Source organism: Callorhinus ursinus, unplaced genomic scaffold, assembly GCF_003265705.2.
Source record: "Callorhinus ursinus isolate GAN/ISIS: 27379988/994484 unplaced genomic scaffold, GSC_fseal_2.0 scaffold19, whole genome shotgun sequence".
NCBI lineage: Eukaryota > Metazoa > Chordata > Mammalia > Carnivora > Otariidae > Callorhinus > Callorhinus ursinus.
Genome location: NW_027397081.1, coordinates 6,315,163 through 6,330,309, shown reverse-complemented (window position 1 = coordinate 6,330,309; position 15,147 = coordinate 6,315,163). Strand labels below are relative to the sequence as shown.

Genomic DNA, 15,147 nt, shown 5'->3' with positions numbered 1-15,147 from the left:
CTTCATGACTGGAGGACAATTCTCTGACAACGGGAGACTAAAAGCATCTCTTAAGTGATCCACAATAGTTTGAAGTTCAAATTTAGTAATCCCCTTCTTTATTATCAAGAAAGAAAGAGGAGGGGAAGGAAGCGAAGGGCAGGGAGGGGAAGAGAGGGGAAGAGAGGAAGGAAAGGAGCCATCACATTGATATCCACGCAAACCAAACCAACACGAGAATCACAATAAAAGCTAAACCGTTTTCATCGCTCACTTTGGTAGATATTAAAGGGAAAAAAGCATGTCATCTAAAAGACTGTGTTGTTTATTTAAAAAGTAGAAAGATAGCATAATGGATCTTACTATAGCACTAAAGCAAGGTATTATTTGAGCAGTTTGCTCCGAGAAAGAGAACGACTCATTTAGGGCACCATTAAATCAGTGATTATATCAGGGGCAGCAAAGGGCAGCCTAGAAGGGTTCAGTCCCTTCAAATGTGAGAGCAATTTACTTTCAGGGAGGACCTTTGCTTTCTCCAGGAACTGGGACTATAAACAAACTTATGTTTCCATTATCCTGTTTTTAATTTTTTTTAATTTTTTATTGTTATGTTAATCACCATACATTACATCATTAGTTTTGGATGTAGTGTTCCATGATTCATTGTTTGTGCATAACACCCAGTGCTCCACGCAGAACGTGCCCTCTTTAATACCCATCACCAGGCTAACCCATCCCCCACCCCCTCCCCTCTAGAACCCCCAGTTTGTTTTTCAGAGTCCATCGTCTCTCATGGTTCGTCTCCCCCTCCGATTCCCCCCCTTCATTCTTCCCCTCCTGCTATCTTCTTTTTTTTTTTTTCTTAACATATATTGCATTATTTGTTTCAGAGGTACAGATCTGTGATTCAACAGTCTTGCACAATTCACAGCGCTCACCATAGCACATACCCTCCCCAATGTCTATCACCCAGCCACCCCATCCCTCCCACCCCCCTCCATATCCTGTTTTTAATTTCACCAAAAGTTGTTTGATTCAAAATAAACCCTCTAGAGCCCTTGAAATCCTAACCGTATTAAAAACAAAGTAAGAGACCAGTAAAATGTCAAAACTATGAAATGCCAGAAAAAGCGGAAAAAATGGGGAGGGGGGTGCAAGGGTTATATGAAACACATGAAATGAGGAGAAATTTCCCCCCAAAATGAAAAATTTTAATTTGGTGTCAGTCAATAAAATGCTGCCAGAAAGGAATAAATAGAAAGGTTTAGGACGTAGGAATGACCATTTATTAACATCTCTTTGTGGCTCTGTAAGGAAAGATGAGCCTTCAGCAGGTTAAGACTGCAGTAAGATGAGAGAGAAAACAAAGGAGCTCTCCACGAGTGTCGAGAAAGGCCGAGGACCCATATCGGGAAATGCACTGAGTACAAAGCACACATTTGTTACGTATCTCGGCTCAGATCACGGTTACATGGGAGCACAGAAATGTAAACATGATTACAAGTGACTATGTCATATACTCCCTTCATTCTGCATATGGTGATAAGAAGCCAGAGGGGAAACGACATGTCAGGGGGCACCCAGCAACACGGAGAGAGCCCACTTCCTCGTGTCAGCTCAGAGCTCTCTCTTCATGGATTTGCTATTAGTCATTTTCTACAAGCAGCTGCCAGCCCACATACATAAGTCAGTTTGTTTTAAAGGGGTAAAAAATAACTTATCAAGAAGGAGCATGGAGCAGTAACAGTACCAGGGTATGAGGCTGCAGAGAGCCCAAGTACACATGTCATTTCTGCCACCGAGGAAGCCAGTGATGAGGGGTAAGTCATTTACTTGCTTTTAGACTTAATTTATTTAATATTAAGTATGTATGTATTTAAGAAGAGCCATTATTTCAAACAAAAGCTCCCCTGGAAGCTTAGTATACATGAAGGAAAAAATGGAGCTGTTCTGACTGAAGTCAGAATGGGAGCCCAGGGTCCTGCCCCAAATACCTCTACAGAACACCGAGGCACTCAGTGTACTGTTTACAACCCAAACTACTGGAGTAAATCAGCGGAGGCCACACTCTTAAATGTCATGGACCAGGGAAAGTTCAAAAAAGATTTCAAAGGATTGACAGAGGGTTTTTGCTTTGTCGAGTAATGACAATTAAAATCATCATTATTTCATAAGTAAAAGGATATTCCAAAGCCAAAAAAAAAAAAAAGAGAGAGAGAGAGAGAGAAGGTCCTCTCAGAATGAATAAATACAGTGGTATAAAACTATTAGTGGCCAGAAAAAAATATATGACAGGCCAGTGGATGAGGAAACAACTCTAGACCATCTTTAGGCCTACTCATGCTCTAAAGTCACAACTCCTACCTCTCTGGATCCTATATTCTCAAAGAACTAACTGTACCACCTCGGTATCCAAAAAACTGTTTCCCAAGTCTACTATTTGTTAAGCAAATAAATAAAGTGTTCTGGGGTCACTTTATTGCCTTATTAAACAAGGCAATAAAAACCAGAGAAAATTAAGCTAAAGTTTACAACTATAAAACTTCAACCTCAGAAAAGGCCATCACTTTAGTTATTTTGATATAATTTCCCCCATGCCTAAAAAATAACGTTAGCATCTGTAATATATTCAGGCAAAACGTAACTTCCCAGTATTTAAGTTCCTCTGAGCTGCTTCCCACTCTTTATTCCTCCACACTCACTGTTCACTTTTACCAACCTCATACTTCTGTTTAATAAACTCTACTTTCTGTTCAAAAGCAGCACAGCACTGAGATATTCCTGGGGATCTGTTTCCTCAAGGTTCGGCACTGTTGTTCCTTTCTTTATACATTTCTGCAAAATTGTTCCAGACATTAGAGGTTGGTACAAGCACTTGTGACCACCAAAGTGACAAGATGAAATTGAGCTGAAGGATGAGGTGAAGCTGTATTTCCAGGATTATGTCACCTCCCTGAACCTAAAGAGCAATGTGATCTACTGATCATTGCTACAACTGTGTTTTCCAAACCTCAGTTTAAAATTTCTAAGTTATAAGAACACGCAACATCCTGGTAAAGTAAAAAGTCCATTTTGCAGTTCAAATATTTCTCTGCTAAACAAAGTTTTGATACTCCAAAGACCTCTACCTTCCAGATCACTAAGCCCTGGGCACCCAGAAAACCTCAAGGGCTTCAACTTCATATTTCACTCCTCCTCTCGCACTGCACGTCACATTTTCTATGAGAATCTCAGATCTCTCTTTTAACAAAGAGTAGCATCAGATTCCTGAGAGATCCATTCCAACTTTGTTTCACTGCACTCCATCTTCAAAGCAATGTTTCTTAGGAAGCCTTTCTATGTCGGAAGAGATAACCACCAACCATGCTTTATAAAACTGAAACCTCACATCACCATTAAGCCTTCACCTTTGGGGGGAAATAAAGACAAATCCATTAACTTTCCTTCGAACACTATTTTTTCCAATTAAAAACGATACTCTGCATCTTCTATGTTCCTCCTCATGGAACATGATATTGGCCGAATGGAGCACAAAACACGGTTGAGAGAGCCCTGCAAGTCTCCCTCTGTCGCACCGTCAGCTGCTGTGCACCAATCCTCTACAGAGCTCTAAATGGGTACAACTACACGTCCCGTGACAGCAGGTCTGCAAACACCGCTTCCCGTCACCACCAAGGCATCTTCTGGATATCTTGTAGGTCCAGTAATTGAAAGATGCTCTAGCCTGAAGCTGACCACAGCCACAGTGTGCCATAACCACACAGTGATTATGTGGAAATATATTAAAGAGAGGATAAAGTTTACTTTAAAACTAAATTATCCATCATTTAAAGCACATGAACAAAGACAATAAGGACACCTGATAATTCACACCATGTATGTCTTCTTAGACATCACAGAACATAGGGCCATCACCCCTTTTTACAGAGTCGCTCCCAATAATATCTTCTAGGTCTGTTTCCAAAGGGGCACCTGAAAAGCCTGAAAAGGGCCTTCATCCAACCACTTTTTTTTTTTTAAGATTTTATTTATTTATTTATTTGACAGAGAGAGAGAGAGACAGCGAGACGGGGAACACAAGCAGGGGGAGTGGGAGAGGGAGAACCAGGCTTCCCACTGAGCAGGGAGCCCGATGTGGGGCTCGATCCCAGGGCCCTGGGATCACGACCTGAACTGAAGGCAGACGCTTAACACTGAGCCACCCAGGCACCCCCCAACCACTTTCATTTGAAAAGAAGTGAGCCACAAAAAGGTAGATCCAAGCTAATTCCTCAGGACTCCAACAGTCAGCCTGAATCTGTCACTGTGGCCAGTCCTTGGTGTCTCGTGGAAATGTTTGAGTCCTCCTGGCTACAACCCGGCCACTCATTCCTCTGCTAAGATCACCTGGGAGCAGCCAGTCGAGGTTGTGAGCATCACTAAAGCATAGCCTCTGTCTACTGAGGGCTCCTGGCCTAGCAGCAAAGCCACGGCAGCTGTAGAGCCTCTTCTGTTTATTTCCAGGACAGGCCTTAGTGGTTGGACAGAAATGAGGCGTCCTCATTCCCAGATGTCAGGAACAAATGGATGACAAACAGGGGTTAGGGGGTGGAAGGGTGTGCTTGGCTTGGGGAGTTCACTTTAGATATCTGCCCCAGTGGACCCGAACTGACAGCCATTGCCAGTTTCTCTGTTTATATCCCAGCTGGTATAGCATCAAAACCAAATACACACATATGCCAATTGACAGAAAGATGAAAGAAGAGGCACAAGAGGCAGCCCCATGGGTGAGAACAATTCGTGACTTAAACCACCACACAGGTGAAGGCTACAGTGTCAACAAGAATAAAACAAACCATTTTAGCAATATACACAAATATGCGTGAATACACACAAAGGAAATACACTAAGCAGGTTTTCTTCTGGCTCCAGATTACATCTTTTGTTTTAGAATTTTATGTGCAAAGTGAGAGAGCTTCTTAGTGAAGTAAGTTTAGTTTTATGCTGACCATGCAATATTCATAAATATCAAATGCTTTCGTTAGATTTAAAGTTTTCTTCCTAAATTTAAATTTTTCCCACACCAGCCCCTAAGATGCAATTTCAATGCCACGACAGTGCATATCTGCATTTTAAAAGCATATGCAGAATCCGCCACCTGATTTCGCAGTCAGGCCGCACACACTACAGCTCTCATTTTCAGGTACCTTTGAAGACAGAGTGATATTTAATACTGAATATAAGCAGTCTTTTCATCTTACACTGCAGAGTAATTGCTTCCCACTTCAGAACTATAAAATGAGTTATCATCTCTAACTTGCTCTCTGAGAGTTATGGCCAGCATGGAAAAAATGACAAAGAATATTATGGGCTTACTCAAGGGAGTCGGACCTTTGCTAACTGCCAAGAAGAAATCATGGCTAGTCAGGCATAGCGCGAGGAGACACGGCATGAGAAATGATACACGTTACTGGGTCCCGGTTCTAGGGAGTCATTTGTACTCAATGCAGTCAGAATGTAGAAGCTGAGCCCTTCTGAGTGTCAAACACCCCAGATAAAAATTAGAGCTGCACATGGATGGTGTTCACAACAGGACATATATGAGTGATACTGTGCATATATACTTGCTGAAAATTTTTGTCTACAGAAAATAGTGACGGCACGCAATACGGAGTGCTTTCCCCTAGATCCCAGGAGTTGAGGCAAGCAGTGCCTTCAGAGTTCTCTATTATCAAAGTAGGTCCACACAGCTGTCTGCCTAGCGGAAGGACGGCAGAGTTCAAAGTCCTGTTGAGCTTGGCCCACAAAGCCAACAGTCTCCCATATTTAAAAGGCACAAAACAGAATGGGAAAAGGTGGCGAGAGTAGTAGGGTAATGGCCAAGAAGCAAATTATCTTAGGTATTTTTCATTCTGCATTACAGAGGAAAGAAACGAACAGGAGAAAGTAAATGACAGGCACCCACGGACTTATACCCAATCTGAACGTCATGATGTATAAATAAATATAAAATGCATATGGAAAAGCAGAGTACTTAAATCCCATTCAATGTTAACAACATTTTTCTCATTAAAAAATACCAACCCTTACCTTTGCTTGTTTCTTACTGGCTTCTCTTCTGGCTTCCCTTTCCTTCAGTCTTTTCTCCTACAAAAAAAGGGGGAAATTAGCAGCATATAAACTTTTGTTTATTACATGTAAATCAGACTACACATTCTTGACTTTTTTTTTTAAAACCAACTGATACCTGACATTCATTTTTCAATAAATATTTACTAAATGCCCAAGATGGGCTGGGCGTAAGTAATCGTAATCATTAAGTATGTGTCAAACAGATCTGGAATCAGATCACAGTTCTACCACTTAATAGCTGTGCAATTTTTGGCAACTTATTTATATTTTGTAATTCATTTTCTCATTGAAACATGAAGATAACAGGAGTACACAGTTCATAAAATTGGTATACGAATTATATAAAATACTATGCATAAGTGCTTGGCACAATGTCTGACATATGACTGGTATATAATCAATGTCAGCTATTAGAACAAATAGGGAAAAAATGCATTAGTGACTATTTCTCTTTTTCTCTAAAAGGAAAATTTATAAAGGATATGAAATCCGTTCTTAGAAAAGGAGCAACATTTTCTCAAACAAAAAACAATGGAAGATCATTCTTATTAAGCATGTTATTTTATTAAATTGTTTTCTAATTGCCCCATTAGTTTTCCAATGATCATAAAACAGGCAGAAAATGCAACACTAACATTTTTAAAACTAAAAAAAAAAATTAGTGTGTACAATATTAAAATTCAAAACAAAATAACCCGGCTAAAGGTGAAAAGAATTTTAGTTTTTTTAAAGATTTTATTTATTTGAGAGAGAGAGAAAGAGAAGAGAGTGTATGCACAAGCAGGAGGGAGGGGAAGAGAGAGGGAGAGGCAGACTCCCCTCTGAGCAGGAAGCCTGACACCCTGAGATCATGACCTGAGCTGAAGGCAGACGCTTAACCGACTAAGCCACCCAGGCACCCCCCAAAAAACTTTGTTTTAAATTAAAAAAAAAACTCTTTTTCTCTTCAAAAACAAAGTGCTGAAATAATAAAAAGGCTAGACTTGATCCAAAGTTCACAGCCAACAATTTACATTTGTAAAAAATTTTAATGAACTGCTAGGTCAACGTAAAAGCTGAGTAAATAACAAGTAATTTCCTTTTTTTTTTTTTTTAAAGATTTTATTTATTTATTTGACAGAGAGACACAGCGAGAGAGGGAACATGAGAAGGGGGAGTGGGAGGGAGAAGCAGGCTTCCCGCCGAACAGGGAGCCCGACGCGGGGCTCGATCCCAGGACCCTGGGATCATGACCTGAGCCGAAGGCAGACACCCAATGACTGAGCTACCCAGGCACCCCACAAGTAATTTCCTTTTATGACCATGACTCACTATTACAACATTTATTAATATGAGAATTAACAAGTTTTCTAAACCTGGGAACTCTGCTGTTACCATGATGTTGTACATATACATGACGTTCTCCAGATTCAAAAGCCAATTCTAATGCATCCTCTGAGGACCTGAGGCTGCTCTGTTGCTCCCAGCACTGAGAAAGACAGTCAATTACTACAATCTACTACCTTATCTAGGTTTATAGACTCCTTTAGACAAACTGAGAACACAAATGTTGAAAGTCTCAAAAGGGGTTAAATAATAATTAGTGCAAAGAGATGGGGGGGGTCCACAGAGCTTATAGATTCAGTTTCTAGAGCTCCGGATTACACAGTAGGAAAGCTAAATTCTAAGGGAAACTAACAAAAATTCACATTCACATAGCAACTGTGAATGTGTCACACCCCTAAATAATGCATAATGTTAAATTATTCCTTTCTGTTATTATTCTATCTCTAACCCAGTTTCAGAGAAAATGGGTATTCCTTTGACTTCCAAATAAAACATAAAATTAAAAGGGCAGGCAAAACTTAAACAATATGCAATTATACAGAGGAACATTCTAAAGATTGGAAGTCCCAGGACCAAGGTGAGAGGAAAAGGAAGGCTAAACAAGAACTGTGAACGTGATTTGCTCTTTGTGAAAAGCTGACTAGATGACAGGACTGTTCTCTAACCCGGGCCTTCACGTGCAGAGTCTAGTGCTTTGTTCCAATACAACCTAATAAAAATCAAAATGTCAGGGTTTGGAGACTTTAACAGATGACACTGATAACAGAAGAAAATAATACCTGGTATTACTTTAACAAGCAGCCAATTAATGCAGTTGCTATTACATGCCATCCCCGAACTGGTTCTCTGATGGGCTTGTGAGAGTCGTTCTGCCACTAAAATAAAATACTCTCAATGCTTCCTCAGTTTGTGGGAGGAAAAAAGTTCATGGATGGCAGTTTCTCAACATTTGCATCCAAATTTTTCATAAAAGTTGCCATCATTTACTGACTTTCTATGAGCATTAGCAGACTACAGAATAGATGAAAGTAGCCAAATATTAAAGAAAAGAATTAACAACAACTGATCATAGTTACTCTCAGTTTGAGAGCTGGCTTTCGTTCGTGGATGCACATATTGGTAATATAATATTACATTTTTGTACTTGTAATATTTGTAATCTCTCTTCTCTCTTACACACACGCTTTACTTCTATTTTCCACAAAAGGAAGTTTTCATGTTTTAGAAGGTAAAATTAAGCAGAGCAGTATTTTATGTTATTCTAAAAGGTCACAGTGACTTTCAAGCGTCGTGCTGCCGAAAGTAATTTTAAAACTATACTTACATGAGATACAGCTGTATAAAACATCAAATAACTAGACAGTAATGAAACTGAACTTCTGGAAAAAAAACCTTTGTGCCCATTAACACATTATTATTATTAAGATTGTTATTTTCCTACTAACACTAATAGATCTGAATTAAATAGCAGTATGTTAAACATTTCACATATATTCTTAAAACCATTTAACAAAACTTAAAAAGTATTATTTTTCACATTTTATAGATGAAAAAAAAAGAACCAAAGGAATTAAGTATCTGGTCTGAAATCACACAGCCACTCAGTGATGGACCTGAGATTAAAACCAGTCTCAGAGCCAATGTTCTCCCCCTCAACTCCAGCACACCTCTCTCCTCCCTCAAGTCTAACACACCTCTCCCCTCCCTCAACTCCAGCACACCTCCCAGCTCACCCCTCCCCCATCTCCTCCCTCAACTCCAGCACACTTTTCCTCCCCCTCAATTCCAGCCTACCTCTCTCCTCCACCAACTCCAGCACACCTCTCCCCTTCCTCAACTCCACACACCTCTTCCCCACTCTCCAGTCCATTAGAAAGTATACTTATTTCGTGAATGTATAGTGTTTTTATCTTATCAATCTGTTTAAGACAAATGTTCCATTTCCTTTTATTATTAATAATGGTCTGCTACTGTATGGGTCTTTTCATCCTGATAGCATATTTTTTTTCCTGATAGCATTTTGTGGACATTATCTAATTAGTTTTTGCCAGTCTTCTGTGCAGGGGGGAAAAAAGATGACCACATTTAACAGTCACAAAAATTTTTGTTGTAATTAGTCAGTAACTGACCTTCTCCCAACACATTAGATGATCTGAAATTGGCACTTCAAAGTTCCAAAGAATAACCTCAATATGTTCAAATCAGAAAAACCCTGTCTATACAAGTAAACATAATCTCTACTCTGGGCCTTTTCATCTAGCCATTTTAACCCTAGCAGAAAAAATATGTTGACAATTTTCCACTGTTACAGAATTCCAGTATTAGCTTATTATAGACAAGGAGGGACATTACAAATTTCAAATTTTAACTGGCTATCAGAATTCACATGTGTATGCAAATGGGCTAATTTTTCCTTGAAAGATTTCTACCACAAGTCCCAGATGGATGAAGTATATCTAAAACCTTGAAAATAGGAAGTGAACATGACATGGAGCTTCAGTGCAAATAAAAAGAACTTTCAATACTGAGTGAAACACAAGGAAAATGAGAAAACTTTTCTTTCTTATCTTAAAAAGCTATGTTAGCACTCTATCTGAAAAGAGGAAGGAGTAAACATTAGTCTTCAAATAGAGGAGAAAAACAGGAAGTAGAATTTATGGTAATCCAAAATTTGGGAAATGGATATAGGAAGAAAGTACATTTTTTTTCCTTTGCTAAGGCAGGAAAAACTAACTTAAAATGTGTGTGTGTGTGTGTGTGTGTGTGTGTATACACACATATATGAATTGTAGATGCTATAAATGAGAAGACATAAAGACAAAGGGTTGGCATACAAGGACCTGAGAGGGCAGATATAACTGAATTTTATTAGATTCAGTAATTGAGATTCTCCTTCCCCCTTAATTTTATGTGGTTCAAATGCTTTAAATCATTTATTTTCCTATTTTTGAGGACAGAGTGGTACCTAAAGCTATTTTATGCCACACAAAAAGGCAAAATTTTATCTTTAGTCCTACCATGCTACAAATGATTAAATGTAAGAAGAGCATGAAATTCAATAATAGAAACCAAATTCACAAGGGATAGGAAAACAGAAAAATCACATTTCAAGGTACAAAATGCTCCTTTTATAGATGTTATTATACTTCTTTTGGCTTCTCACAAACTCTAGGTCCTTAGCTTTGAGAAAAGAAAATGCCATAAAGTATGAATTTTATCAGCAGTCAGGACTATGTATTTAAATCATGTTCACTCTATGGCAATCTTGGAAATTTGTAGATTTGGAAACACAACTCAGGAAGTGGTGGAAACATTAGCTGTTTGGATGACTCTCCGGCAACTGCGTCACTCTGGTAAGGAACTGATTTCCCAGCTGTCACAGAGAGCAGGAGGAGACATCCATCCCTATTTCAGTAGTATAGGAACCTCTTTTTTCGGGGAAGAAAACTGGGTCAACAGAAGTGAGTAAAAAGAATGATTACAAGGATCTTTGGCCCTGAAGACATCCCCTGCCCTCCAAACAACCCCAGTTAACCTAAATCCTTGCCAGGGACTCAGAACAAAGCAAGGTTCTCTGATCTGTTCCCTATTCCACAGTTTCATGAGAATGATGTAAAAAATTGATCTTCAATATATAAATCTGTAACAACTCCAACAAGGATATGAAGACAGGGAGAAAAGTAAGTGTATGTGGAAACACTGATTTATTAATTAATTCTTTCAAAATTTGCTGAGCTACTATGTGCCAGGCCCCATGGTGGGCTCTAAGGACTGGCAAAACACAGTCTAGCTCCCACCTGGTCTTTGTAGTCTATGACCTAGCCTTGTCAGACCCCTTCAGTTACCTTAGCATCAAACTCTGCCCCTGTTCCTCACCCCCAGTCTCTACTAACCATCAGTCTAACAACCACCACCCCACCCCTCAAACGTAATATAATGTTTCAAAAAAAACCCATAATCCCATTTTAACCATAAAAAATAGAGATTATAAACAGCTCAAAGACTTGTCGCACAGTTGATAAGATTTATGCAATTTTGAGTATTTAAATGTCTTATTTTGGATGCTGGATATGAAGGAGGGCCCATGTACCAATAAGCTGAACTGAATATCACAAGATGTTATAAGCTCTTGGGAATCAAAACAGAAACTTCCCAGGCAGACATCTCCGAATTACAGGCAAAGGTTCCATAGTAACAGGCTGGCTCCTTTCTTGCAGTGCACCTTGTTGTAATGGTAGAAGGAAGGACTGAAACTGAAAGGGGGTTAGGGATGTACAAGAAGAGGCTCTCTTTTCCTCTCCTGTAAGTAAACTTTACTCATAAAGTTCATTTAAGAGTTAAACACCAGATGCTTAGTCCTTTATCCTCATGAGGACATTTCTGACAGTAACAAAATTTCTTCAGGTCATCTGAGCCAGACCATTCTCTGACAATGCCTTAGACTCTTGGACTCACAGCCACTTAAAAATGCACTCTGGTACCAGTAACTATATAGATATTCAATGAACACTCAGGCAAAGACATTACTAGTATTGGATCCTAAACTAAGCTACTAACCGCAACACTTACATTATTCCTTAATTTATTTGACACCAATGATCTTACTCTGGAAATAAGAACACTTTCCATTATTTGTCATTCCTTCCTCAAAATCTCCACGCCTGTTCCAACCCTTTCATTCACTGTTTCAGAGTTAGCTACTGTAAGAGAATGCCTGATGGTTTAAGATAGGTATAAACAGACTGAATAGTTAAAAACAAAGACCTTGAGGTAAGAGTCTCAGGGCTGCTATTTGTGACTTGTGGGACCCTGGACAAACTACCTGCTCCTTCTAAGTCTGTTTTATCCTCTGTAGTTTGAAGCTAGCTCACTTATTTCAGAAGTTGTCAGCACATAATACAATAATACATACAAAGCACTTAGTGCAGGGCTCAATCAACTAGCTGCTTATTATTGTCAATGTTCTTGTTACTACTATTCTAAGGTGCCTGATTACTGCTTCCCTCCCTCTTGACTATCATATACATTTATGTTTAAGATACCTGGATTCCATGGCAACTAAATCCTGTGTCAACAAAAACAAAAACGAAATAGATTTTCTAAAAAGTCCCTTTAATTCTTTTCTGTCTACTGTTCACACTAGTAGTAAGTGGGACTCAGAGCAGTACTCTACCATCTTTTGGCAAGCCACATCTTGACATGGCAGCGTTATCTAAACACGCAGTCCAAAATGGATAAAGCACTCAAAGCAAATTTCAAGGGAATGAAAGAGAACTTCATGATATATTGCTTCTCTCCACTCCCAGCCGGTCTAGCAGATATTATCACCCTAAATACTGTAATCTTTTAGAGCTAAGAATGATGACACACACCACAAAGCAGATTTTCACTCCATTAAAGACACCTTTCACTGATGTGATCCATAGCCCACCTTTCAGAGTTCTGACTGAATTACAAGAAAACACATTGTTTCCATCCAAAAGTAGTGGTTTGGCCTTTATAATATACTAACTTACTAATGGTCTTCTATGCAAATATTATAGCTCCTACTATAATCTTACTTCTGATGAGTGGTTTCAAGAGGTTCAGCTTATTAAATAGTAACAGCCCTACTTAGGTACAGCCACCTGCCAGGGAAAGCTGAAGGCTGGAATGGTCTCAGGGGGGAAAAAAAATCGATGGTTAATGGCTGGAAAGACGACTCACAAAGGTAAATAACACTGCTGACTCAGTGACCCACAGCAGGTACACGAGGGCCTGAAGTCCACAGAGCAGGGAGCTCTGAGCTCCAGCAGCAGACAGCTAAATTCTACTCCCAGTGAGGCTGTAACGGCTTTTTTGGGTTTCTTACAAACTAGTTAAAATTCTTACTGCTCAGTTTCTAAATTGTTAGAACGAAGATATTTACTTGAGTCACAGTAGAAATTACACGGCTTTCAGAATCTGCTAGCTGAAAATATGAGTCAAGAATAGGTGTATCAGCACGGAGGACAAAAATGAACTGCTGAGTCTTACTTACACCACAGAGACGGAGTGTGTGCTTGAAACCACGGTGCACAGCTGTTAAGTTTAAACAGCAGGAGCAAACACCACCTTTCAAACAGGATCATTATGACAAAATTCACATATATATTAAATACGTTATCCTTTGAAACCAAAAAAATAGTCATGAAGTAGTCTAAATATGCTAAAAGAACATTGATAAGCTTAAGAAAACTCCTAAAATTGACACATATTTTTAAAAATAGAGATTTTGTAGAGTTTTCTCTTCACATGTACAATTTTCTCAGGCACATCCCTCACTCATAATTTTTTGTTAAAGTTTCTTTCTTCTTTTTCTTTCTTCATGAAGTAAAGCTTATTCCTAGATCCTAAGTTAGTATTTCAAGTGTTCTTTAGGGACATACAATTCTCTCAGTATTCTTCCATAGAAATAACAAAATTATGAGTGACAATTTTAAGGGAAACATAATTACATTTGCCCAAGGTAAAACCTTATGCTAGAAGAACTAAGAATTGTCATTAGAATAAGTAATATACTCAATTAGGAAAAAGATATGATTTCAAAACCAATAATGTGTTCAGATAAAGCAATTAAGATAAAATAATCTGTGCAGGATTAATAATATATTTTGCTTCTAAGTTAAATTTTAGTAACCACTGGAAAATAAGTGAACAAGAAGGAGGTCTTACCATCAAGCAAGGAACCCATTTTATCAGCAGGGAAAGATGACCAATTAAAATTCCATTTTCCAAACAACAAGGGGTTATTTTATTCGCATATCCTCCCTATACACAGAGCCAGAGGATCCCTCTGATCATCGGGTATGAACTCCCACTCCCTCTTCCTCATTTTCATAACAAGACACTGCAGTCCATACTGGTGACGGGTAATCCCACTGGACCAGGCAATGCCAGACTCAGGATTCAAAAGCAAGTACTGCTCCTTACAGTGTAACACTCCTTCCACCAAACAAGCCAAATGATCAAATTGCTACTTAAAAAAATACTACATGTCTTTGAGGCAGAAATCCAGTCCATGGTGCTTGGTGCATGACTGATATGAGTACCTGTACTGTGTCTTATGTATGCTGTCATAAACTTACTAATTCCAAAGTGCTCAAATGTGACATTTTCTCTAATTTAATACACAAATTCTTACATGTACATAAGTAATAATTTTTACTGATGGAAATGCCAAGAAACTAATCACTTATGACTCAGGTAGCATTTACATTAAAGTTGAACAGAGAGAAGACTATTTTAGTTATTCCCTTGTGCTTTTTTCAGGCTACATAATATTTTCAACATCCGATACGGAAAGTATGCCATAGGTTACCTTGTGCAGAATATACGTACTTTATACAAAACAACAAGCTTTGACTTGTTAAAAAAGACCTGGGATCGAGCCCCACATCGGGCTCCCTGCTCGGCGGGAAGACTGCTTCTCCCTCTCCCACTCCCCCTGCTTGTGTTCCCCCTCTCGCTGTGTCTCTGTCAAATAAATAAATAAAATCTTTAAAAAAAAAAAAAAGACCTTCTGTCTATTTTAGTTACAGAGGTACAGACATCAGAACCAGTAGTATGTGAAGTTCTTGTGATTTCTCTCACAACTATGTCAGCCCAAAGTGCTCTGTTCAACCTTGCTGTAAGATAGTCACCATGACAGTTTAAAAAATCATACACTACTTTTAACAATGATGCAAAGAAAATAAATTATTTATTCTTCCC

General features: G+C 38.9%; 1 protein-coding gene across 2 annotated transcripts in view; it reads right to left on the bottom strand.

Annotated features, from left to right (window-relative positions):
• DDX10 (DEAD-box helicase 10) overlaps positions 1 to 15,147 on the bottom strand; it is a 267,172-nt gene that overhangs the window by 96,200 nt on the left and 155,825 nt on the right. For both annotated transcript variants that reach the window (XM_025893722.2, XM_073903699.1), the window contains exon 16: positions 6,049 to 6,105. In XM_025893722.2, coding sequence (XP_025749507.1) covers positions 6,049 to 6,105 — 57 coding nt within the window. The remainder of the gene's footprint in view (positions 1 to 6,048; positions 6,106 to 15,147) is intronic.